Source organism: Arabidopsis lyrata, assembly GCF_000004255.2.
Source record: "Arabidopsis lyrata subsp. lyrata unplaced genomic scaffold ARALYscaffold_3, whole genome shotgun sequence".
NCBI classification, from domain to species: domain Eukaryota; kingdom Viridiplantae; phylum Streptophyta; class Magnoliopsida; order Brassicales; family Brassicaceae; genus Arabidopsis; species Arabidopsis lyrata.
The window spans coordinates 12,396,162-12,420,437 of NW_003302553.1; the positions used below are offsets into that span (position 1 = coordinate 12,396,162).

Here is a 24,276-nt window from a genome sequence, read left to right on the forward strand (position 1 = left end):
ACCTCTCTATAGTTGAATCGGTATTAATCTGCAGGAAAGTCGGCTATTTCATACCCAATCTATACAGTAGTGTTCAATTCATACATGAAAGTTTACTATGTACCAATACATACCCAATCTTTTAAAATTTTCAAATTTTATACCCAAACTTATCAAATTGTGCGAAATCATACAACTTTTATCTTTACTGCTGACGTGGATGTCACGTCGTTGATGACGTTGATGATGTGGTTGCCACGTCTTTCATGACGTCGTTGCCACGTCATCACCATTTTAAACAAAAATAAAAATTAATTTTTTTTCTCTTCTCATGTTTTTTGTCCATCACTATCATCCAACGGAATTGTGAAAAAAATTATATATTTAATGTAAGAATTTAAAATCTTCTTTTCAAGACTTATAACTAATATTTTAACCGAAATTAATATTTAAACCGAGTTTCTAAACTCAAAATTCGTAATTCTTTTTCTAAAAATCTTCAAATCGCTTTCAATGAAAAATATAAACCCTACAATAATCTTATATATTAATCTTTGAAGAAATTTTTTACATTTATTGTCATTTGATAATTGTCTTTTAGGAACAAAATATTTTTTATATATAAATTAATTATCATTGGCAATTAGGGTTGTTTGAATATATAGATATATACTCCTTCCGTTTCGTTTTAGTTGTCGTTTAAGGTTTTTTCACACAAATTAAGAAAAACCTTAAATTTTCTGTTTTACTCTTTATTAATATATCTTATAAATTTTTTTATTGGCCAAAACATTAAAACAATAGGGATAATACTGGAATTTTTACCAAACATTTGCATTGAAAACCTAAAACGACAACTATTACGAAACAAAATTTAAGTCCTAAAACGACAACTAAAACGAAACGGAGGGAGTATAAGTTAAGATACAAAGACAATATTACCAGTAATGAGAATTGTATTTTGTTCTTAAAAGACAATTTATTCTAATAGTAATATATGTAATTAAGTTCTCTTTTTTTGTGATCAACTTAAAAATGTCTTTTGATTAACATAGAAGATATATTGTAAGGGTTTATGTTTTCTACTAAAAGTGATTTGAAGATTTTTAGAAGAATTGTAAATTTGGAGTTTATAAACTCGGTTTAAATATTAGTTTTGGTTGAAATATTAGTTATCAGTCTCGAAAAGAAGATTTTAAATTCTTACATGGAAACCACGTCATCAACGTCATCAACGACGTGACATCCATGTCAGCAATAGAGACTGGAGATGTGTGATTTCGCACAATTTGATAAGTTTGGGTATGAAATTTGAAAATTTTAAACGATTGAGTATGTATTGGCACATAGTAAACTTTCATGTATGAATTGAACACTACTATATAGGTTGGGTATGAAATTGCCGACTTTCCTCAATCTGCACCAGAAGAAATTTCAGTTATTGTACTATTACTCATTAATCCGCTAAAATCCAAGATCAATAATTCACTAAATTCTGCTATACCATTATAATTTGTTGCTATCAATAATCAAATTCTACTATTAGCATTTAATTATTAGAGCCACAAAACTTATCTTGAGCAGAAGATTCCACCAAAAGCTGCTTCCGACACACATAGCCAAATCTTAGGACACAAATATTTATTACATCTTTAAGAGGAAAACGCTGTAACATGGACACCAAATAAAAGCCGCCCCTAACGGTAACGGTAACGGTAACGGTAACGGTAACGGCGTTTGAGTGTTTTTCACTATATAGATGAAAACTAATAGAGTTAAGAAAAGGAAATTAATAGAGTTTGGAGTGAGACAAGAGAGAAGAGAAGATTAGAGAGGAGAAGAAGGGTCAAAGAATTCATAGCATCACTTAGTCAACGCTTTGATATAACTTCTTCTTCTTCTTCGTCTCCTCTCCTTCTCACATCTCTCTGTCTTTCTCTTTCTCTCTCAAACCTAACAAAGCTTTAGACTTCAATTCTTTAGCTACCTCTCTCCCATGGCAGTAAGTGTTTTCTTTTTTTCTTTCTTGCCTTCGTCTTTAGGTCTCTCTGAGATTTAGATTCCGTGAATATTTGAGACCTTTTATTCTGAAGTCTTTGGAGAAAGTTGAGTCTTTATCTATTTGCATTTATGGTTCTTCCTTTTGAGATAACATTTCCATGGATTGCGATGTGTATTATTCAACTTTATGATTCTGATTTGCTTTAGATAACAAAAGGGTTTTATGAAAGTTCCTATTTTTGTGGTAAAGTTTCTATTTTCGATTAGCAAAAGTTTCAACGTTTATGTTTGTGTTTGAATGAAATCTATAAACCCAATTTGGCTTTGTTGTCTTCTTTTTCTGTTTTGGATTTTTAGTTAATTTTCAAAGATCATTGTGTTGTTGCTGTTGTTGTGTCTATCTTGGTTCTGTGATGATTGTTCTCTAGGGTCTTTATGTTTCTGTTGAATGTTTTGTTGAAGACATTGTTGATGAAGTGATTGAATTGTTTGTTGCAATAGCGTTCGAATGTACCCAAATTTGGAAACTGGGAAGCTGAGGAGAATGTTCCTTACACAGCTTACTTTGACAAAGCTCGTAAGACTCGAGCACCCGGTGGCAAGATCATTAACCCGAATGACCCGGAGTATAACTCTGATTCTCAATCACAAGCTCCTCCTCCTCCTTCCAGAACCAAAGCTGAGCAAGTTGAGCCGGTTAGAAGATCGCGTGAGCATATGAGAAGCCGAGAAGAGAGCGAGTTGAAGCAGTTTGGTGATGCTGGTGGTTCATCAAATGAAGCTGCTAACAAAAGACAAGGAAGAGCTTCTCAGAACAATAGTTATGACAAGTCACCTTTGCATAAGAATTCATATGATGGTACTGGAAAATCTAGGCCTAAACCTGCTAATCTTAGAGCTGATGAAAGCGTAAGAATCTCACTTTTACCTCAAAGAGTTTGAATTATGAATCTCTCTGTTTGTTACTTATGTGTTGTCAACTGTTTTATATAGCCTGAAAAAGTCACAGTGGTGCCGAAGTTCGGTGACTGGGACGAGAACAACCCGTCATCAGCTGATGGATACACACATATCTTCAATAAAGTCCGCGAAGAGAGAAGTTCTGGAGCAAATGTGAGTGGATCTTCAAGAACGCCAACTCATCCAAACTCCAGTAAACCTAACAATACTTCCACAGTAAGACATCCTTTAGCTCATTTTTCAAGTAGAATCATCAGTGAAAACGTATTCAAACAGTGAGTGTTTTGAACATTGGTTTGTCTTGTGCAATTGACAGTGTTGCTGCTTTGGTTTTGGAGGAAAATGAAAAGGAAATGTTTCCGGAAGATTGTATATAGTTATCGAGAAATCAGTGTGTAATCTTAATGATCAGACCGACGATCGAGCTTCTTTAGATGAAATAAGGCATCAGTACCACTTGCATAAGATTTTATAGTATAGTTTTGTATGCATCTTTTGTAATTTTTCCTTGATACTTTTGGTGTTTTTTCATAAGACACAATCTAGTTTTGGACCTGCTTGCAGATGCATTATATCTTGGTACGGCCTGTCCGATTTGGTTAACCGATTTGATACGAATCAGAGATATTTGGGTACCTCCAAGTTTGTTTTTCTAATGTTCAAACCTTTAACTCTGCACCAATCTAAATTGACAATGAGGCAAGCCTGCTTTGACCAAAGACCCCTAACTTTTATGAATCCAACCAATAAATATTAATACAAAACAAACTTATAGAGTTCAATCATGATTAAGATCTTTGGATGATGAGGACTCAGAGCATCCTCATTGAGGGACTCAATGTTAACTCTTAGGATTAGTTTTAATATTAATTTGGAAAATTTTAGACTTAAGAAGTTGTTTATTGGTTTTAAATTTTGATTTGTCCAATAGTAGGTTCTTAAGTTGTGGTTCTTAGAGAAAAAAAAATATTAATTTAAAATAGAAATTAAAGAAACAATTTTAATTTTAGAAAACTTAATAATTGTTGCAAATGAAAAAATTTGAAACATACATGACATACAATTTATAACATACATGACTTAAAACTTAATAGTTTTAAACTTGATTTCCGCCAAATTTTGTCCATATATGCTCCACCAAATCCGCTTTCAATTGTTGATGCATAGCTCGATCACAAAATCGAGTTTTAGTGGCCATCATATTTACGAGTTTTATTTTAGAAAACGTAATAATTATTGCAATTCATAAAATTTGAAACATACATGACATAAATTTTAAAAATACATGATATAGTGGTGTTTTTAAAAATAAATTTTTGAAAATTAAATTGGTGTCTAAATGTATGAATTTGGTGTTAATGTGTATGAAATTGGTAAAATTGTATGAAATTGGGAGATGAAGATGGAGGTAGGAGATTAATGTTAAAATACCTTCAGCCAATAAGAGGCCGACACGTCAGCGTCTCTTAGAGGCTAAAAAAACTCTTAGCTAAGAGCCAATTCTTAGCAATATTAAGTATTTTGATTTAAATTTGATCTCATTAAACCTAAGAGTCCTACTTTAAATCCCCCATTGGAGATGGTCTCATGGTCCATATAATATGCCTAATAGTCAGACTTGATTCTATAGACCTCATTGTGACTATAAATATGTGAATAGGCATTAAGAGAATTGGTGTCCATGGTCTTATTTGAAGAATTGGCATTTAATATTTATAAGCTAGTGCTTGTTATTTTGATAATTTTTTAAAGCTTTACAAAATAGGTATTATTTTCCATATTCTCTCGGTTAAAAAAACTTTTGAACCCTTATTGTGAATTTGTAACACCCTTGAACTATTCTAGGTCTAAAACAGAACAAGATGCCATTAATGTCACTTGAAGTCAATCAACCAAAGTTTTCAATATGACACATAAAGTTAACATTAGACAATCTTGTTTGTGAGGCGAATGGCTTAAAGAGAGAAATTACAATTTGTTACTATACTATATTTCTTAATCGCTTGTCAAAACTTGTGAGGTTGTAATGATTCATAGGAGATAGAGAGTAAAAAATGGCTACTTAGAATTTGTTCATCTTCTAGATTCTTAATACAACTTTCTTTCCCTTGTAGTGGTAATGGCGAACAAATTTTGCACACTATAACTCGAGATCAATCCGTAAACTCTTTATAGTTTGAGGTAATGACACAGATATATAGATTAAAGCAATGCTAATATGCTCATTCAAAATGGGTACACAGTCAAGAAACAAAAAAAAAAACGGCAAAAAAATAAGATAAGAGTAAGACAGTTACAATATAAAAACAAATATCCATAAGTTAAATAAAAAGAAAGTAATACTTAAATCTCAACAAAAGTTTTTTGAAAAATCTTTAATTTGAGTTAAGAAGACAAATTAATCAATTATCAATGGTTAAATCAATTTTTTGAATCCGGCTCATCCAGTGACAGATTCGCACTCATATTCTCCATTGAATCAAATCACGTATAGTTCTATCGACATCTTACATCTTACATCTTAGTCTACACTTATTTATATTGAATTATTGATCAAATTTTTTTATAAAAATCGTAGATTGTTGAGGATGTAAATCAAGTCTTCCGCATAACTTAGTTTCAACTTATAAAGTACATCTACTATGATGGTGCAAAATTACTATGCTTTGAAGGTTGGAATAAGCATTGGAAAACCGATGATGGTGAGATATACAATTACAATGGCCCGGAATCAGGCGCTAAATATTGCAAGGATATGCATGGGTTAATTATCATTGATTTCACAATAATCCATGGGGTAAAGGTGACAATTTTCAAAAGTAGTAATAGAGTGGAATTTGGTAATGGTGGATACATTGTTGTCAATGTTGAAATAATGCTAACTTTGGTTGGTGCCGTAAAAAAAGGGGTCAGTCAAATTGGTGTAGAACGAAGCCCTACATGGTTTCTACTCTTTATGTTGAAATGGGTTCCCAATCACTAATAAAAGTGGATTGAGATCGAGAAAAGGAGAATGAAGTTTAAGGTTTGTGTATGTTGATCTTATTTCATTTTAATGTGGCTTTCTAGACGTTAAGTTCATGTTTTTGTTTTTTATATACTTAGATCGCAACTGATGGTTTTGGTGGCCTGCTTGCCCCTATATATCAAAATCCTCAAAATAATAAGTAACAATGTCTGCCTTACCAGAATTTAATAAGTAACAATGTCTGCCTTACCAGAATTCAAACGCTCATTCTTTGATATTCACTTTATGCTTTTATGTTCATACTAGTGTTGGACTTGTTGAAGAATTAACAACATCAACCAGATGTGTTTCCATAGAGAAGCCAAATGAACATGGGTCTATTTTCAGACTGTTGATAATTCAAGAAAATTACAACATCTAAGCCTAGACGGAGCACCTGATGATAGCATGCTTGATGGTAATGCTAAATATACATATTTTTCATAAAAAAAAAACTTAACCAGAATGTTGAACATCAAGTTTTTTTTTTTTGGTAACTCAGATGATTCTAAAGTTTTTTGGAGCGACATTAGTTAATATACACGCATATGATTTGACTGGTAGAGATGAACTAGATAAGAAGAAAATAAAGTGAAAAAAAAAATTAATTAGTTAGATGTTTTATATGGAAATGAAAAATGTTGAATGTTTTAGTTGGAAAAATATTATGACTCGAAGGTTTTATATGAAAGCAAAATATTTTCTTGAGGTTTTTTAATTGGAAAAATATGTAAATGAGATTTGTTTATGGGATTTTCTCTTATTTTTATCGTGTATTTGGATATATTTACTATCAGTATTTGAAAAATATATTATTCTATTAAGAGATTAAGGCAAAATATATCTTTAGGCATACATCAAACGGTACATTGTATATTATTTCTAAGTCATGAGATATGCTATATGCTGTCCATGTTTTCGTGTGTTATCATATTACTCGTTTTGAGTCAGGTTCAAAATAATATATTAGCTTGTGTTTAGATTTGATTGGTTAGTTAAAAAAATTCGGAACTTTGATTGCGAAAATAGTATTGCAATTAAGAAAAATAGGACAGAAGTTCTACATATGTTGTGTCTCAAAAATGTCTGGTCCTTTAGAAATGGAGGTCATAATTAAAAAGATATTAATATAAAAACAAATATTATTTAAATACTATAATAATAGATGAAAAATATATGAATTAGTAGATGCATATGAAGTTTGTAAACAAAATTTATTGGGATCAAAACCTAATTTTCACTAATAATTTACGAAATTCAATCAAATTTACACTATAAATAGTTATATGTTAATTTTTATAGGAGTTTCATGACACCCCTAACCTCTTCTTACTACTCGTCTCTTGTCAATAAGCATTGTTTGCATTTTAATGGATTATTTACTAATTTGGTTACATATAGTCGCAAATAAAGGTTTGACTTAGCCCCACCGTTATCTATTAGTAGATTCAACTATTTTTATCATGTGTTTGGGTATATATATGATTGTTAAGAGATTAAGACAAAATATGACTTTACGTATTCATACATCAAGAGATAATTTTATACAGCATTTATAAGTTATGAGATCTGCTACATTGTTCACATTTTCTTGTGTTATCATGTTATTTGTTTTGGGTCATTTTCAAGGTAATAAATTAAATCAGCTTATGTTTAATTAGTTTTAAACTTTTAACTGGTTAGTTGTGGAAAGCTGAAAAATTAATTGCGAAAAATTACTTGAATTGAAGAAAAAAGGAAAGAGGTTTCTATAATAATAAAAAAAAGAAAAAAAAAAAAAGAAGAAGAAGGAATTAGGTCTAAAACATGGTTATAGTAATTAAAATTTGTTGTATCTCCAATTGTTTATCTAAATGTCTTGTGGTTTTATATAAAATGATAGAGAAGTATGCTCGGGTGCCAAAAAAGGTGTGCAGATAAGAAGCGATGCATGCGTAGCAGCTTTTAATAAGAGAAAAAACAAGTTTTTGGATGTGAGTGTTTAGGATATAATAATCCTAGTACTTGTGTATGTAATACTACTGCTTGCTAATTAAACATTATTTTATACCTCCATAACCAAAATATATTTACTAGTTAATAAATAATAAAAATGCTATGGGAGCTCTTTATGTTGGACATGTAAGCTAAAATACTCATTTCAGAATAATGTTATTATTATTATTTTTTTTTTTTGCAAAAATGATCAAATTAACTCATTCTTAAAAATTAGTTCTTCAAGTGTATCAGTTTTTATCGCTAAAAATATAGTGTTTTTCATTGTTTATTTTGTATATTTGATGCAAACTAATTTTATATAAAGTGCTGATACAAATATTTTGTCACATCAGAATTAAAAACCCATTTTTAATATATAAAGAATATGTATGTAATAATTTAGAAAATTATATTTCTTGTAGAAAAGCTGAAAATTTTGATTTTTATCTTATTTTTGTAGTAGTGTTTTGTCATTAAGGTATAAATTTATTTTAAATAATTAGATTTATTTCCGAAACCATTATAAAACTATCTTAAATAATTAAATTAACACCCGTTATAACACCTCATTCCTCTCTTGCTGCCCGAAGCTTTGGTCTGAGCTTGCTAGAGCTCTCTTGTTTTCGTGTCTTGCTGAGCTTGCTTTTGTCCTTTAATGAGCTTTATTGTGATCTCTCCGGTTCGATCGTATGCTTTTCTCCTTTTGAGTTTAGTGTTTGCCGGTTAGAGGTTTGTTTCGCTCCTTGTCTCTACACTCAAGACCTGATCGAGGTCTGGTCAGTTCATGTCTTCTAACGAGGCGATTAAAGGTCGTGGTTTGCGACAAACGCCGCTTCCGAAAGATTTGTGGGATTTGGTCTCTTTATCTCGCGTCTTTCTTGTTGGAATAGAAGTCTAGGTTCATTCGATTTGAGAGGTACCTTGGCTACGCAATAGGAGGTTTCATTAACTACAAGATGGACGCGTGTTGTCCTTTGTGGCTGGCTTTGTTCACATTGGTGTGGGAGTAAGATTAGCAAGTTCGTTTTCTTTCGAGCTTTTGTTTAAGTTTTTGACTTTTGTTTCGTTTTTGTGGATTGTATTCTCCACGTGTTCAACTGGTTCCCTCTTTTGGGCTTTAAGTTTCCGGGGATTTCTAGTATTTTCGTCGGCTTATGTATTTCAACAATGTATCCTTCTTTGTGATATTAATAAAAACATACGACAAAAAAAAAAAACACCTCATTCCTCTATCCTTAACTAAATTTACAAATAAAGCACTAACTAGTCCTAATTGCCCTAATTTTAAATAAGGTTAAAATATAGAAAAAAATCAACATAATCAAATTGGGGAAAACACAAATCGGCATGATCATATTAATTAACCATAACTGCATCAAGCTGCGGAAGCGTTTCCTGTGACGTCTTGCAGAGATAATGTTTCAAATTTCTTTATCAAGAAGCAAGAAAATAGTGGCAGATGGGATTACAACCTGATTGTGGATGATGTTGTTTCATTGATTTCAAATGTGGTAGATTGTTGCTTGAGCTGCGAGTTTTCAAAGGATAGACGAAGCTTTCATAGAGGAGACTCTTACCTATGAAAGAAAGCTCAGCCCACGAGAGGAGCAACATCCTGTTTGGATCAAGTCTAGAGAGGACACTTGACCAGGTAGCTTGAAAGTAGATACAAGTGAGGATAAGATGGTTCCTTGACTCAATCTCAGAGTTAGATCAAAAATTTAAATGATAAATTATAATATAATTAAAACCAATAGGAAAATGACATGTAGGGCTAAGGCTACACCAACACTGCCATAATTCTCATTCTTCTTTTTAATTTGTTCAGCTTGAGCCAAGGTCACCGAACCTGGTTTTATTGTCTCAGCGTGGGTTCATTAATTTGGTGTTCTGGAGTTAGAAAATCCAATATTATCCTCAAAAACGGCGACAAATTGTGAATTCGAAAATTTACCCTATAGATTATGAATCGTGCATATCTTAAAGAGGAGCCTTTGTTTATATGAGCAATGATCTAATTGAACCAATGAAGAATAACTAGAGACTTGTATTGATTGTTTACAAAGTTTAAACTAATACGATGGTGTGAGTTGTAGCAACTAGCCAACTAGCAACTGAACAGATAAATGTGTTTTTTGTTGGGCCAAACCCGTATAAAGCCCATCACCAACAATAACTAGAGTTTGAAATCAAATAATATTTTTTTTCATATACAAAACAAATAAAATTTCATTTAGATAATTACACAGCTGGTCAATAGAGAAAGCTGAAGAAAACAAACTGTCGTGTGACTATGAGCGAAAATTCACTTAAGACTCTCTCTTCCAACTAGTGTCTTTGATTAGTCAGGAAAAGAGCATTGACCGGATAAAAACTCTATCCCTTTTGCTTTATTCAACCTGTTTATGTCCTTTTCGTTCTTCTTTCTCTGCAAAAGAAAAAGCTGCTCTAGGGTTCTTCACTTCCTTCCTAGATCTAGAAAACGCTGTTGATTTTCTGCAATTTTTATTCGGTGAAAGAGTTTGGTGGTACTTTGCTTATCAGATCTTGTGGGTTTCGTCAAGGTTAACGTAATTTTAGCGGTTCGTAGCTACTGGGTTTCCTTCCTCTTTTGCAAGGTTCCGTTTATTTTCGATTGAGTGAGGTTTCGTGGTGTTTTATTGCTGCTCTGGTTGCTTCATCATGTCTTCGGCCATGGATAAAGCTATGATGGCGATGTCTCTGGAAGAAGATGAGGAAGATTTGCCGCTGGATATGCCAGAACGTCCTGAGTTCTCCTCTTGCGAGAGGAATTACTTGAGTGTGGTTGGGAGACTGCTAAACCCCGATTGTCAAGATATGAAAAGTCTAATAAGAAACATGCCACGAAAGTGGCAAAAAGAGGGTAAGGTGAAAGGTATTGCGCTTACTAGAGAAAAGTTTCAGTTCATCTTTAATTCCGAATATGATCTCCAAGATGTGCTTGACAAGGGAGCTCATACTTTCAACGAGTGGTCGATTGCGGTTGAAAGGTGGTTTGAGAGACCCCCAGAAAACTACCTTCAGTTCATCCCGATTTGGGTCCAGATTTGGGATCTACCAATAAATCATTTTACAATCGATGCAATTACCTTGCTGGGAGGATTGATTGGTGAGGTAAAAGAAGTTGCCTTTGACCCTGCAAGACCTCAACTTCAGGAATTTGTTAGAGTTAAGGTTCTCTTTGATGTTTCTAGGCCTCTAAGGAGATCAAAAGTGGTTAACATTAAAGGTGGGACTGCAACAGTTCGTTTCCAGTACGAGAGGATTCAAAAGCGCTGCTATGAGTGTCAAAGGTTAACTCATGAGAAAGAGGTTTGCCCCCTTATTATAAAGAGAAGACAAGATGAGGCTTTGGCTAGAAGAAATGGAATTCCTGTTGCGAGAGCAAAGAGACCTTTAGTACTAAAAGAATCAGACCCTTTATTTGGGGTCTTGAGAGAGGATCAAGTGGGGATTGATTCTTCAACTGGAAGACCAAAAATTGCTCCAGAGGTTCTAGAGGGTATGAGGCAATATCTGATGTTTGCTAATGGGGAAGACTTAATCATCAAAGCAGAAAGAGTCAAGAAATCTGTTGGAGAGGTGGAAAAGGACCCTATAGCTCAAAAATCAATCCTCCGTCTAGAATCTCCTCCTGTGATGCATTTGGAAGTTAACAAGGATAAGGGAGTGGTTTTCAGCTATGATAGTGAAGCTTCTTCTCTGAACGATGGGATCTCTACCGGTTTAAGTTTGAATTCATTTTCCTCTAGTCCTCAAGCTGATGCTGATAGGTCTTGGTTAGTGGATTCATTTTCGACAAGTTTGGTAGCTCCAGAGGCATCTTTTCTTGGATTGTCTCAACCTTTTCAGAGTAAACCAACGGTTTTTAGGACCGGTTTATCTGAAGCCGGTCCGTCCGGGTTTATTTCTAAAAAGACAAAACCAAGAAAAAGACCAACAAAAAATGCAAGAAAACCAAAACCCTTTATTCCTCCGGCTGCGGATATAGAGATGGTGTTAAAATCAGGGTTAACAGTTGGTGTGAAGGAAAAAAGAAAAGCAGTTCAAGTGGGAACAAGCACTGCCAAATCTTCAAAGCTTAATCCCAGAGAGGTGATCCCAAAGGAGGGATTGCCCAACCATCAATGAGCATTATAAGCTGGAACTGTCATGGCTTGGGACGGTCTCAAGACTTGGCAGCTCCTCGTCTTAGGGAATTGCGTAAAAAACACTTTCCTGAGATATTGTTCTTGATGGAAACAATGCATGATAGGGATACTTTAGTTGATTTACAAGAGTGGCTTGGGTATAGTAAGGTTTTTACAGTGGATCCGATTGGGAAGTGTGGTGGTTTAGCAGTCTTCTGTAAGAACAGTGTTCAAATGGATGTTAAGTTTGCTGACAAGAATCTTATAGATCTTCATGTTCAGTTTGGAGCTTCATCCTTTTTTGTCTCATGTGTGTATGGTGATCCGGATTTCAAAAAAAGACAAACAGTTTGGGAGAGAATTAGCAGAATTGGTATCATCAGACGTGAGAGTTGGTGTATACTCGGTGATTTTAATGATATTCTAAATAATGGTGAAAAGCTTGGAGGTCCCAGGAGATGTGATTCCTATTTCAAACCTTTCATTGAGATGTTATCCGCCTGTGACATGGAGGAGCTTCACAGTCAAGGTAATCGTTTTACTTGGGCTGGCAAGAGATATGACTTGTGGATTCAGAGTAGATTGGATAGGGTTTTTGGAAACAAAGAATGGCTCAGTCAGTTCCCAGTCTCTAATCAGACTTTTTTGGACTTCAGAGGTTCAGATCACCGTCCTGTATTGTTGCATCTTCTTTCTTCTCAAGAGGTTTACAGAGGGCAATTCAGGTTTGATAAGAGATTTCTCTTCAAACCCAAAGTTGAAGAGGAAGTGGCCAGAGCTTGGAATCAATTAAGATCAGTATCAGGGATCTCGGCTTCTGATAGATTAAGATCGTGTAGGAAAGCTCTCAGCTCTTGGAAAAAAAAAGAATCCTTCTAATGCAAATGACAAGATCCATCAAATGGAAAATGCTTTGGAAAAGGTTCAGTCTTCTTCTTTTCCAGGTCTTGATCATGTGCTTTTTTTGAAAAAAGAATTAGCTAGAGCTTATAGAGATGAAGAGCTGTTCTAGAGTCAAAAGAGCAAGGACAAGTGGATGAACTGTGGTGATAGGAATACTGGGTTTTTTCATGCTTCAGTCAAAGGAAATAGATCAAAGAAGAGAATTGAGAAGTTGTTGGATATTAATGGAATTGAACAGAAGTCTGAGGCAGAAAAAGGTGAAGTTGCTTGTGCCTATTTCCAGAATCTATTTACCTTTTCCAACCCTACAAGTTTTTTTGGCTGGTTCACTGATTTTCTTCCAAAGGTAACGGAGGAAATGAACAAGATTCTTATTGGTCCAGTGTCTGATGAAGAGATCAAGACTGCTACCTTCTCCATCAAACCATCCAGTGCTCCAGGAGCTGATGGTATGTCAGGCCTCTTCTTTCAGCATTATTGGAAAATTGTTGGGCCGCAGGTTATCTCTGAAGTAAGGCAGTTTTTTGAAACTGGTGTTTTTCCTTCTGAATGGAATTACACCCATCTTTGTCTCATTCCAAAGACTCCTCATCCCACAGAAATGGCTAATCTCAGACCAATTAGTTTGTGCTCTGTTTTGTACAAGATCATTTCAAAAGTCATGGTAAGAAGACTGCAGCCTTTTCTTCCTCAGTTGGTGTCTACCTCTCAATCAGCCTTTGTTTCTGAGCGCCTCATCTCAGACAACATCTTGGTAGCACACGAACTAGTACACAGTCTCAATGCTCACCCCTCTATCTCTACTGATTTTATGGCAGTGAAATCTGATATGTCCAAAGCTTACGATAGAGTCGAATGGAGTTATCTTAGAACCCTGCTTGGAGCCCTTGGTTTTCATGAAAAGTGGATTAATTGGGTTATATTCTGTGTCTCTTCAGTAACATACTCGGTGTTGATAAATGACCAGCCTTTTGGAATGGTGATTCCTCAAAGGGGCCTTAGGCAGAGAGATCCCTTATCTTCCTTCCTTTTTGTTCTATGTACAGAAGGCCTATCCCATTTGCTAAATTCAGCTCAATCAAGGGGTTTTATTGATGGTATCCAGTTCAATTTTGAGGGTCCTTCCATTAATCATTTATTGTTCGCTGATGATAGCCTTTTTGTGTGTAAAGCCAACAAAGATAAAAGTCTGATGCTTCAGAGAATTCTTGATGTGTATGGGGCTGTAACGGGTCAGACTGTGAATCTCAACAAGTCTTCAATCACCTTTGGATCCAAAGTTCTGGATTCTCTGAAAAAAGATATTCAAGCTATCCTTAAGATACCTAATGAACGTGGAGCAGGAACTTATCTGGGTTTGCCAGAATGTTTCAGCGGATCAAAAGTGGAGATGTTGGGATATATCAAGGATAGATTAAAGTCCAAACTGACTGGCTGGTTCTCTAGGTCATTATCTTAGGGGGGGTGAGGAAATTTTGCTGAAGTCTGTTGCGATGGCCATGCCGGTTTTTGCTATGTCCTGTTTTAAATTGCCAAAGACTACTTGCTCTAACTTATCTAGTGCTATGGCTCATTTTTGGTGGAGCTCTTTTGAACACAACAGGAAGATACATTGGTTAAGCTGGGACAAGTTGTGTCTTCCAAAAACACATGGTGGGCTTGGTTTTCGTGATATCCAATTATTCAACCAAGCGCTTTTGGCTAAACAGGCTTGGAGAATCTTGCATTTCCCTGACTGCACTTTCTCTAAGGTTATGAAGAGTAGATACTTTCCAGACTGCAGTTTTTTGGAAGCTTGCCTTGGACAGAGACCTTCTTTTGGCTGGAAAAGTATTCTCCATGGGAGAGAGTTGCTGTGTAAGGGTCTTATGAAAAAGGTGGGGAATGGCGACTCTCTTTTTTTTTGGGTTGATAGATGGCTTGATGATAATGATGGCCTCAGAGCTCCCTGGATTAAGAATGATTTCATTGATCCAGGCCTAAAGGTAAAAGATCTGATTGACTTTGCTAGGAGAGACTGGAATATTGACAAGCTTGAGGAACATTTTTTCCCTGATGATGTTAGGAAAATAAAGGCAGTGAAGCCTGTTGTTTCTGTGGATGACTTTTGGGTTTGGAAACACGACAAGAGTGGGGATTTTACGGTTAAGTCTGCTTATTGGCTTGCGGTTGAGTCCAATGAGAATTCGCTTATTCATGTGGCAGGAGTTCAGCCTTCCTTAAATCCCCTTAAGGAACAGGTTTGGAAGTTATCAACCGATCCAAAGATCAAGGTGTTCTTGTGGAAAATGCTTAGTGGAGCTCTCCCTGTTGCTGACTTACTCTCTCATAGAGGTATAAAAGTGGACATTAGATGCCAGTCTTGCGGTCTTGAAGGAGAATCTATTGAGCACGCTATTTTTACTTGCACTTTATCGAGACAGATTTGGGCTTTGTCGGATTACCCAATGCCAGACTTTGGGATGCACTCGGGGTCTCTCTTTTCTCTCATTCACCATTTCCTCATTAACAGAGACAACAAAAAATGGCCAAGTGAGTTAAGGAAAAGTTTTCCTTGGATCATTTGGAGAATCTGGAAAAACAGGAACCTCTTTTTCTTTGAAGGAAAAAAATTCACAGTTTTAGAATCTGTTCAGAAAATTAAATCTGATGTGCAGGAATGGTTTCTGGCCCAGATTGTTCAAAGAGAGGACTCTTCTATGTCCACAAGTCAGGAAGAAGAGACTTTTGCATCTGCAGTTTCTGTGGAGAGTGTAATTGCTTGGACTGCCCCCTCCCAGGGTTGGTTGAAATGTAATGTAGGTGTTGCTTGGTCGAGAAGAAATTCTTTGGCAGGCGGTGCTTGGGTTTTAAGGGATGAACATGGTAATGTTTTGCTTCACAGCCGAAGAGCTTTTTCAAACGTCATCGTTAAGGATGAGGCCAAATTACTCTGTCTGATTTGGGCGATTGAAAGCATCAATAGCCACCACTTAAACCAGGTTATTTTTGCGTGTGAGGAGTCGGAGTTAGTTGGTGCAGTTCTGAGACCAAATGCTTGGCCTTCCTTCAGATATCATGCAGGTGAAATTTGGAGAGCCCTGGGGCTATTTCAGGATTGGAGATTGGTGGTGGATTCTTCATCAGCAAACAGAGGAGCTAGTCTCATCGCGAAAAGTGTAACCTCGGAGTGCAGGCTGCAGTCCTATGTAGCTTCGTGGCATCCGTTTTGGCTCAATACTTTGTTCGAAAATGAGAGAGTGTAATCCTCTGTCTATGCTTTTGGTATTGCTCCTATTGCTGCTCTTTGTTGAGAATAATTTTTTGTAAAGGCCCTTCCCATTAAGATGCTTAGTGTAGCAGTTCTCTTTTGCTATATCTCAATAGCTTTTGTAAACTTCTATTATCCTTTGAGATTAATATAATCCATCAGATGACAAAAAAAAAAGATAATTACACAGCTGGTTGATTGTTTATTTGACTTTTTGACTGGGATTAAGAACAAAAGTTATCGACCGTCGATTATTTATACAAGTTGAATAAATGCACGGTCCAGATTCACTCATCCTCATGTGCTGCGTTACACAAGATCCTTTCCTCTGTTCCTCATTTTCAGGTTCAGCGCCATCGTCAAAACTTTTTGGCGGTCGATCAAAAAAATTTCGAAATTTCAAGATTTCGCCGGCAAATACTCAAACCCGAAAATGAGAAAGCTTTCAAATTTTCATTACCACAAGAGAGAAATCAAATTACCTTCAGATCTTGACCTTCCACAGAACACACTCTCTCTCTATCTCTCTTCTTCTTCTCTTCTTCCTCGCTCTCTTCTTCGCTCTCTCTCTTTGTTCCATTTGCTTCCTGTAATCTTCGTCAAGAAGCCGAAGAAGAGAGAAACCAATCCAAAGTTCCTGACTTTAAAGCTACCCAGAAGAACCCAAATCTCAGGTACTTTGGCTGTTGATTTGATTTCTGGTCTCAATCCTATTCTGGCGTCAAATCTGGTGAAAAATTAATGGTCTCCGTTAGATAATTTCTGGGCACTGCTTCGATAGAATCGTCCGCCATTTCTAGGGTTCTTATTAGGGATTTGATTTTTCACATCTGGATCTACAAATTCTCCGTTCTGGGTTACTTCAATTTCACGGATATGGTGAGGATTCAGAAAGTAGAATCGTTCTACGCGAAGCTTCGTGAGTCAGCTACTTCATTATCTTCACAGAATCCACTTTTGATATTTCCTTCAACATCTGATGTTGATTCACTTTGTGCGCTTAAGGTTATTACTCATATCCTCGAATCAGATTCGATTCAGTATTCTTGTTTCCCTGTATCGTCTTTTTTGGAGATTCACAAGTATGCTGGTCCTGCTGGTTTGTGTTCTACTTCGTCTGAGTCTCCTCCTGTTACTATACTGTTGATTAATTGGGGTTGTCACCGTGATTTGAAGCTCGTGTTGAAGTTAGGTCCCGCGGCTCGTGTTTTTGTTGTTGATAGTCATAGGCCTATTCATTTGCATAATCTTAGTGATTATAATGAGCAAGTTGTTGTTCTTCATACTGATGATGATGAGAGACAAGCTGATTTGGCTTATGATTTCGATGTGTTGAAATTGGCGAACGAGAGCTTTCAGTTACATGTAGAAGAAGGGGGTGAATCTGATGAGGAGGAGGAGGAGGAAGAAGATGAGGAAGAGGAAGATGAGGATGATGATGATGATGATGGAGATGGTGATAGGCCAAGTAAGAGGAGAAAAATGGGAGATGGTGTGAAGGTTTTCAAGAAGTTAAAGAGGGATTATTACAAGATGGGGACTTTTCATGGGAAGCCATCGGGATGTTTGTTGTTTGAGCTATCTCATATGTTGAGGAAGAACACAAATGAGTTGCTGTGGCTGGCTTGTGTTGCTTTGACTGATCAGTTTGTTCATGAGAGGTTGACTGATGAAAGATACCAAGCTGCGGTTATGGAGCTTGAACAACACATCAATAGCTCAGGGAATATAGATAAGATCACTTCTGTTACTTTGAAAGATGGAACCAAGGTTCGAGCACCTGACTGTTCGAGAATCTCTTATGAAGAAGAGCCTAGGCTTATGCTTCTCAGGGAGTGGACGTTGTTTGACTCTATGCTTTGTTCTTCATACATTGCGACTAAGTTGAAGACATGGAGCGATAACGGCATCAAGAAACTTAAGCTTCTTCTAGCACGTATGGGATTTGCGCTTATCGAGTGCCAGCAAAAGTTTCCATACATGAGCCATGAGGTGAAAAGGAAAATGAAGCAAGAGTTTGATCGGTTTTTGCCAGAATATGGGCTTAATGATTTCTACTACCGGAGTTTCTTGAGGCTTCATGGTTATAGCTCAAGGGTCTCTGCTGCAGATGTTGTGTATGGTATTACAGCACTTCTTGAATCATTTCTTGGATCAGGTGGCTCCTCTGCTTCAAAACAGTTTGGCGAAGCTTATGATGCTCTGTCTTTGAACAATTTGGATAAACTTCGGTCTGGGATGCAACAAGCAATCAAGGTTCAACGAGCAATTCTTAGACAAGGAAGTGCAGCAATCACCAAAACTGGATGCATCCGAAGTGGTAGGAAATTCAGATGGGTAAAGATTGAAGATTCCATGGATGCTAAGTATTTGGGATATCCTCAGGCCTTAACAAAATTTTGTTACTTTCTAATGGATGCTTTGAGAGAGAAAGGAGCTAGGATGAAACCGATGCTTTGTGCCTGTGCATCTCAACAACCTGGGAAGTTACTCGTGGTTGGAGTTTGTGGGAAACCGAGGCTCGGGGCAGTCAGAGGGAACGCTTTTGGCAATGCTTTCAGAAAGGCAGCTCAAGAAAGTAGAGCTGATTACTTTCACGAGCTTTTCGAGTCTTCATGGATTGTCTTGGATGCTTCTGCAGTTAACTCTTTCATGATTAGATTAACTGAGAAGCTCTGACATAGGAATAGGAAGGACTCATGATATCTTATCGTTCTTCGATTCAATGTGTTTTCTTTTACAGTTTTCAGTTTTTATCTCACTGTTTTCATTTTTTACGAGCCTGTGTAATAGGCAGAATCTGTTATCAATCATGTAACTTGTTTAATCAAATAACCATAGAGTTTTATGTGAAAGGTCCTTGACTCTTTTGGTGTTAACTGGACTAAAGTTTCCAACAACTCTTACCTCTTGAGGTATCTGATGTCAAAGAAACTCTGTTTATATAAAACATCTGGTGAACAATGTTTGTGTTTGGAAAGGATAAATTAGAAATACACGCAGGCACAAGACAAGACCAAAGACGATATGGGTTTGGCTAAATCCCCAAAATTTGTACAAAAACATGAACAAACATAATCAAGTTCAACAAAGATTACTCCAACAATCTGGTTCCCTCTATTCTAACCCAAATTTGAAAGAGAAAAAAATGAGACCAGCTCAGACTCGTGAAGCGAAATCTTCGTTGAGATGATGGAAACTTGAGAACAAAATGGCTTAAGAGATTGTCTATTTCTTATCTTGACGGCTTCTTTCTCCACAGGGTTGTCCCGCGGTTGATCTCCTGACCATCTCCAGACAACCTCAGGAGGTGCAAGAACTGGCTATCGTTGTGGCCCTGTTTGCCAGACGTGGCAGAGCCATTGGTTCCACCAATTTCAGAAGTGGTAAGCGAATCCACCACATCGTCTTGTTGACATTCTCTTCTGTAATCCAGAGTTATGACCTGAAGCTCGTGCGTGTCTACAATTTCTTGTGGTATGCTCTGTCATTACCAGGAAACAAGATCATATGATTACTAAAGTTCCCATTTAAGCACATTGAGCTTTTCTTGTAAACCTAGTGACTTACCTCGAGAACCCATCCAATATAGGTGACATTATTGACATGCTGGTTCATGTCGAGATCAGCTCGTCTAGGCTGCAAAAACATGATCACAAAGCCTTAAGGAATTTTGAAGCCTAAAGTTGGAGAAAGAGTCCTATAATACTAATGTTTGTACCTTAAGCCCAATCATTGAATACTGAGCCGGATCTTCGAGTTTCGGGATTTTCTTCAAGCTTCTGTTATTCTCTTCCGGAAATGCTAATCTATAAGATACATAGAAAAAATAGTTAGCATTCATTCATTGACCAGCAAGCTTTGCCCTGGTACTAAAGTGTCCTTTACCTTAGTTCTTGAGGACAGAAGACCAAGTACTCGTCCCGAACATCATCAGAAACTTTCTGAAGCCGTCTTGTGTCTTGGTTCATCATCACCCACTTGCTGAGACCATAACACAAATGTCACACAAGAAATCAGAACAGGCTAATAAATCCAAGTTACCGCAACGTATTTCCTAACACAAAACATGTAACGAACTCCAATATCCATGTCTAATATAAGTCCATGGCACAAATACTAAACAGAAGGTCCCTAACCAATACAGAAAGCAACACTGCAAAGTCCAAAACTTTGCTAATTTTCTCCTACCTTGTAGCACGGCCAGTGACTTCACCAGTAACACAATCCTTAAGAATCCAATCACGCCTTGTCCCAATCCTTCCTTCACTCTGACACCATGTCTCTATCTCAACCACATCACCCCTGTAGTAACCAAACAAAGAAGCTAAAAGATTCAAAATTTCCTCCTCGCTATTGTCAAACACACAACAAATAGATAAACAAAATACCAAGCAGGGTATTTGTAGATCTCAATGTGCATTCTTGCAGTAACCCAAATGAGATGCAATTTCCTCATAGTTGGTGTTGTTGCAAATCCATCAGTCGAAAATCCAACACTTTGTGCATGATTACATCCCACCTCCTACACAACAAATTCACCAAAAAGATTCATACTTTGCATAACGAATTGATGATTAAAAGACAACAACAAAACCAATCATCAAGATCAAAGCTTTACAACAAAACACACACACAAAGACTCAAATCTGACCTGTAAAAGATTAGCAATGGTTTCAATGGTAGCGGTTTTGTTACTTCCAACTTCGTAAGATCTAACAACAAACTTCTCTTTATAAGATAAACCATCTTCCGTCAAACTACCTAATCGGAGCTGATCCGCGAGCGTACCCAAACCTTGAATCACAGTTCCTTGATCAGTAGATACAACCGCACGCAAAGGAACCAAACCCGTCTTCTTCGTCTGAGAACAAGAGACGATTCTCCGACGAATGAAATTCACCGGATCAGATCGATGAGAATGCGAGAAGAACAATAAGCTTCTCTGTAACTTAGAATCAGTCACATTACACGAAAGCTTCAACATCTTTCGAAATTGAGGAAAATGGAACAGAGAGATTGTGAGAGAAGACACGAGAAAGTTCGGTTTTTTAATTTCGGAAATGAATCTGTAGTAAGTATCTCTCCGATGGGTCCGAGGTGAAGAAGAAGAAAGACAAAACAATGAAAGCAAGACTTTTAAAATTGCCACTTGGTGGAGTCTGAAATTACGAGTTTGCCATTTAAAGCCATTGTTGGACAATTGTCAAAGACGAATGTGAAAAAGCCTGGCTTGTGTTGTTGTGGTGCTCTGTTTTTGTAATATAGCCAAAGCACGTGTCTTCCCTGTCTTCTCGGTTTAATCACGTGACTTTGATTTTGTAAATTTTTGAAGAGTGAAGACTTTTTCTTCGCCACATGTGTTGTGTTGTTGTTGAGATTTTTTTTTGCTCATTCTATTACGCATCAGTAATAGTGTATAATTCATAACAACTCACACATTTTAGTATCTATTTCTAAACCACTATACACCAACTATGTCGGACGATTCAACCAATATCACACGATTTTAAATATATAAATCAATTGGTAGAGTCTAGAACGTTAACTAAACAACAAGTATAGTCTAGAAGAAACCCATAAATTGCAAATGTAGTAGTTTCTAAAAAAAAGTTTGGACATATGCAATTTTGAGTTTATGTTGCGTTCTACAATTGTTTTTCATTGTGGTGGTTCTTTTCCATCTCGTCGTTTCTTACCTAGTTTTGTTCGAATTAGTGTCTACTTGTTGTCCTGTCTTGTTCTTTTCCTTTCTCATTATAGTTTTTCAGTGTTTACCGCTATTTGTATCAAAACGAAAATAGTATAAAAACTTAACATTGATACCAACAAAAATGTTTGGAGATAGGGTCTCATGCCGTAAACACGCAAAACTCGAAGTTTGATTCTTGTATCGAAGAATTGCAGGTAGGTTCTTCGTGTTTTTGGCTTTGACCCGGTTTGGGGTTTTTTATATGATGGATATGTCTAACGATGGGTTGGTTTTCCCATCAAATTAGTCGGACTTAATCCAGATTACTGATGTAATCAAAGAAAAATATCAAAAATTCATATAGGTGCAAGACTAATTAAAGCAAGAAGCATTATAATAACCAGAGCTCAAATTCAGAAATGTACGTTATAATTCGACAATGGTAAGCCAGAAGTCTTCTAATTCTCGAACTTTTAGTATGCCCATAATAAACCATGAATATATACGCTTTATGGTAGGTCAACATACAAAGATGTTTTCTTATGTCTCAAGAAAAATTTTACCTTGAGGAAACTCGAAAAACCAAAATCCTCCTCAAGTCTCATCCAAAAGGTCTGGAATTACTTTCACGAAACAACAAACCCAGAAAGAAAATGCAAACCTCAGTAATTTATGGGGGAAAAACAAGGAAATAATCTAAGTTGGTCAAGACTATTCCTTGTTTAATTTGCCGAGCACTCTTTCGGGGAATATTTTCTCTTCCTGAGCTTTCTTCTTTGCTAAGGCTTCTTCGTCGAGGACTTTAATAGGAGACCATTCAGGTAACTTGAATGACTCCATGTTACGGTAGCTCTCTAACATTGGTTTTGCTTTAAGGGAAGCATAATCAAATGCTGTGCCTACAGCAGCAAAAACTAGAGAGTAGCGAATCGCACCCTGAGGACCTCCTGTAAACACCGATAATATGTCAGTTCCGAGCTTAATAACCTAAAGAGACAATCATGAAAGATTCATTCCAGTTGATTCAGATGGCAGAGCTATTATGATGTGATCTCTTATTGTAACAGCAAATAGCACACTCTCATGGTCAGACTACTTGAGACTTGAGACTTGAGAGTATTAACACAGCCAAATCTTCAGGGACATAAGAGTTTCATAAAGAATGAGTAAGACAGTATAATAGATACTGCCAGAAAAATTCAAGATAACGAACCTTGAAGTCGTCCAAGCAAAGCACCACTGAAAAGTCCTCCAATAGCTGAGTTCATTAAATCATCGTGTTCTGATCTTCGAGTTATTCTCACAGATTCACGAGCTCCTACCAAAAACAAAAAAAAAAAAGATTGCGACAATCACACAATGGAAAAAAGCAGGCAACACTATAACAGAATTAGTTGCGATTAAAGGAACATAAGAAAATTACATACCGCAATAGCAACCAGCGACAATAGCACAATTAGTAGCGTAAACAGTAGGTATATTGGGATGAGCTATCCGGTGTTTCGACACTAAACCAGCTCCTCCACCAATTACTCCTGCACATTAAACATCTTCTCAGACAACGCGATGCAACATTTCTTACATGTTCTACGCAATAAGTTAGTCAATCCAAGCCAAAATTCGTCATCTTCATTAGCATAAAACTAGTGGATTCTCCATAATATGAACTTATGCTAATGCTACATGTCTTACATGTTCTATTTACTAATGATGTGGTCTCCAATAACTAAGCTATAGAACAACAACGAGAATCTGATTGGTTCTATTTACGCAGAATCGATTTACAAGAACATGAACTCAGAAACACATTATATAGTATCTAAGTCTTGCGATGAACAAAATGTAACAATAAACCCTCAAAGAGAGAAGAAGCTTTGCGAAACCTGCTAAAAGGGAAGTGATCAACACACGCTTCGTCGGAGTTCCGGTTTCTTGCACAATCGGCGTTGGAGGAGACAACGGTTGATTCGTTTGTTCTGGGGATTTCCGATCACCTGACGCCATTTTTGACGCCACGGAACTTGAGAGACTCCAATTTCAATGCGGTGTTGTGAATCGGGTTGATCTAAACCCGAGATTGAACCCTAACTCGAACCCGATCATAACTCTTACATAATTAATAAATTACTCTGCAAGATTCTTTTATATTTCATTTTGTTCCCCCAATGTTTAAATATAGATATTTGGCCCTTCATGTTTTAGGCTTTTAGCCTTTTAGGAGATTTTCTTATAGGTGGCCAAAAAAACCGAAATTCGAAAATCCAAACTGAACCGAACCAAAATAAATGATTAGGTTCGGTTATGGATTAACCTAAGAACGCATTGGTTGTCATTTTTATTAAGTTTTCGGTTTAGG

The 24,276-nt window shown here is 36.4% G+C and overlaps 4 protein-coding genes and 1 long non-coding RNA gene across 5 annotated transcripts; 3 read left to right on the forward strand and 2 right to left on the reverse strand.

The window, feature by feature from the left end:
* Positions 1-1,578: 1,578 nt before the first annotated feature.
* LOC9319639 (RPM1-interacting protein 4) lies at positions 1,579-3,577 on the forward strand. The gene is made up of 4 exons (XM_002883526.2): positions 1,579-1,981; positions 2,482-2,889; positions 2,974-3,156; positions 3,257-3,577. Exons 1-4 carry the CDS (start codon positions 1,976-1,978, stop codon positions 3,284-3,286), a joined length of 627 nt encoding a protein of 208 aa, XP_002883572.1. The 5' UTR covers positions 1,579-1,975; the 3' UTR covers positions 3,287-3,577.
* Positions 3,578-6,821: 3,244 nt separating this feature from the next.
* Positions 6,822-8,110, forward strand: LOC110230486. The gene is made up of 2 exons (XR_002333593.1): positions 6,822-7,576; positions 7,830-8,110. It is a non-coding gene; the product is annotated as an uncharacterized LOC110230486 (long non-coding RNA).
* An 8,316-nt stretch (positions 8,111-16,426) lies between these two features.
* Positions 16,427-19,041, forward strand: LOC9319640 (cell division control protein 45 homolog). Its single transcript, XM_021031964.1, has one exon. The coding sequence runs from the start codon at positions 17,105-17,107 to the stop codon at positions 18,905-18,907; it is 1,803 nt and encodes a 600-aa protein (XP_020887623.1). The 5' UTR covers positions 16,427-17,104; the 3' UTR covers positions 18,908-19,041.
* A 112-nt stretch (positions 19,042-19,153) lies between these two features.
* LOC9319641 (oleoyl-acyl carrier protein thioesterase 1, chloroplastic) lies at positions 19,154-21,468 on the reverse strand. Its single transcript, XM_021031965.1, has 7 exons — positions 20,883-21,468; positions 20,620-20,753; positions 20,420-20,533; positions 20,117-20,212; positions 19,950-20,037; positions 19,799-19,867; positions 19,154-19,712 (listed from the first exon to the last, which is right to left on the reverse strand). The coding sequence occupies exons 1-7, from the start codon at positions 21,213-21,215 to the stop codon at positions 19,464-19,466; spliced, it is 1,083 nt and encodes a 360-aa protein (XP_020887624.1). The 5' UTR covers positions 21,216-21,468; the 3' UTR covers positions 19,154-19,463.
* Positions 21,469-22,399: 931 nt separating this feature from the next.
* Positions 22,400-24,109, reverse strand: LOC9321748. Its single transcript, XM_021031966.1, has 4 exons — positions 23,804-24,109; positions 23,348-23,455; positions 23,134-23,238; positions 22,400-22,867 (listed from the first exon to the last, which is right to left on the reverse strand). Exons 1-4 carry the CDS (start codon positions 23,922-23,924, stop codon positions 22,632-22,634), a joined length of 570 nt encoding a protein of 189 aa, XP_020887625.1. The 5' UTR covers positions 23,925-24,109; the 3' UTR covers positions 22,400-22,631.
* Positions 24,110-24,276: the final 167 nt, after the last annotated feature.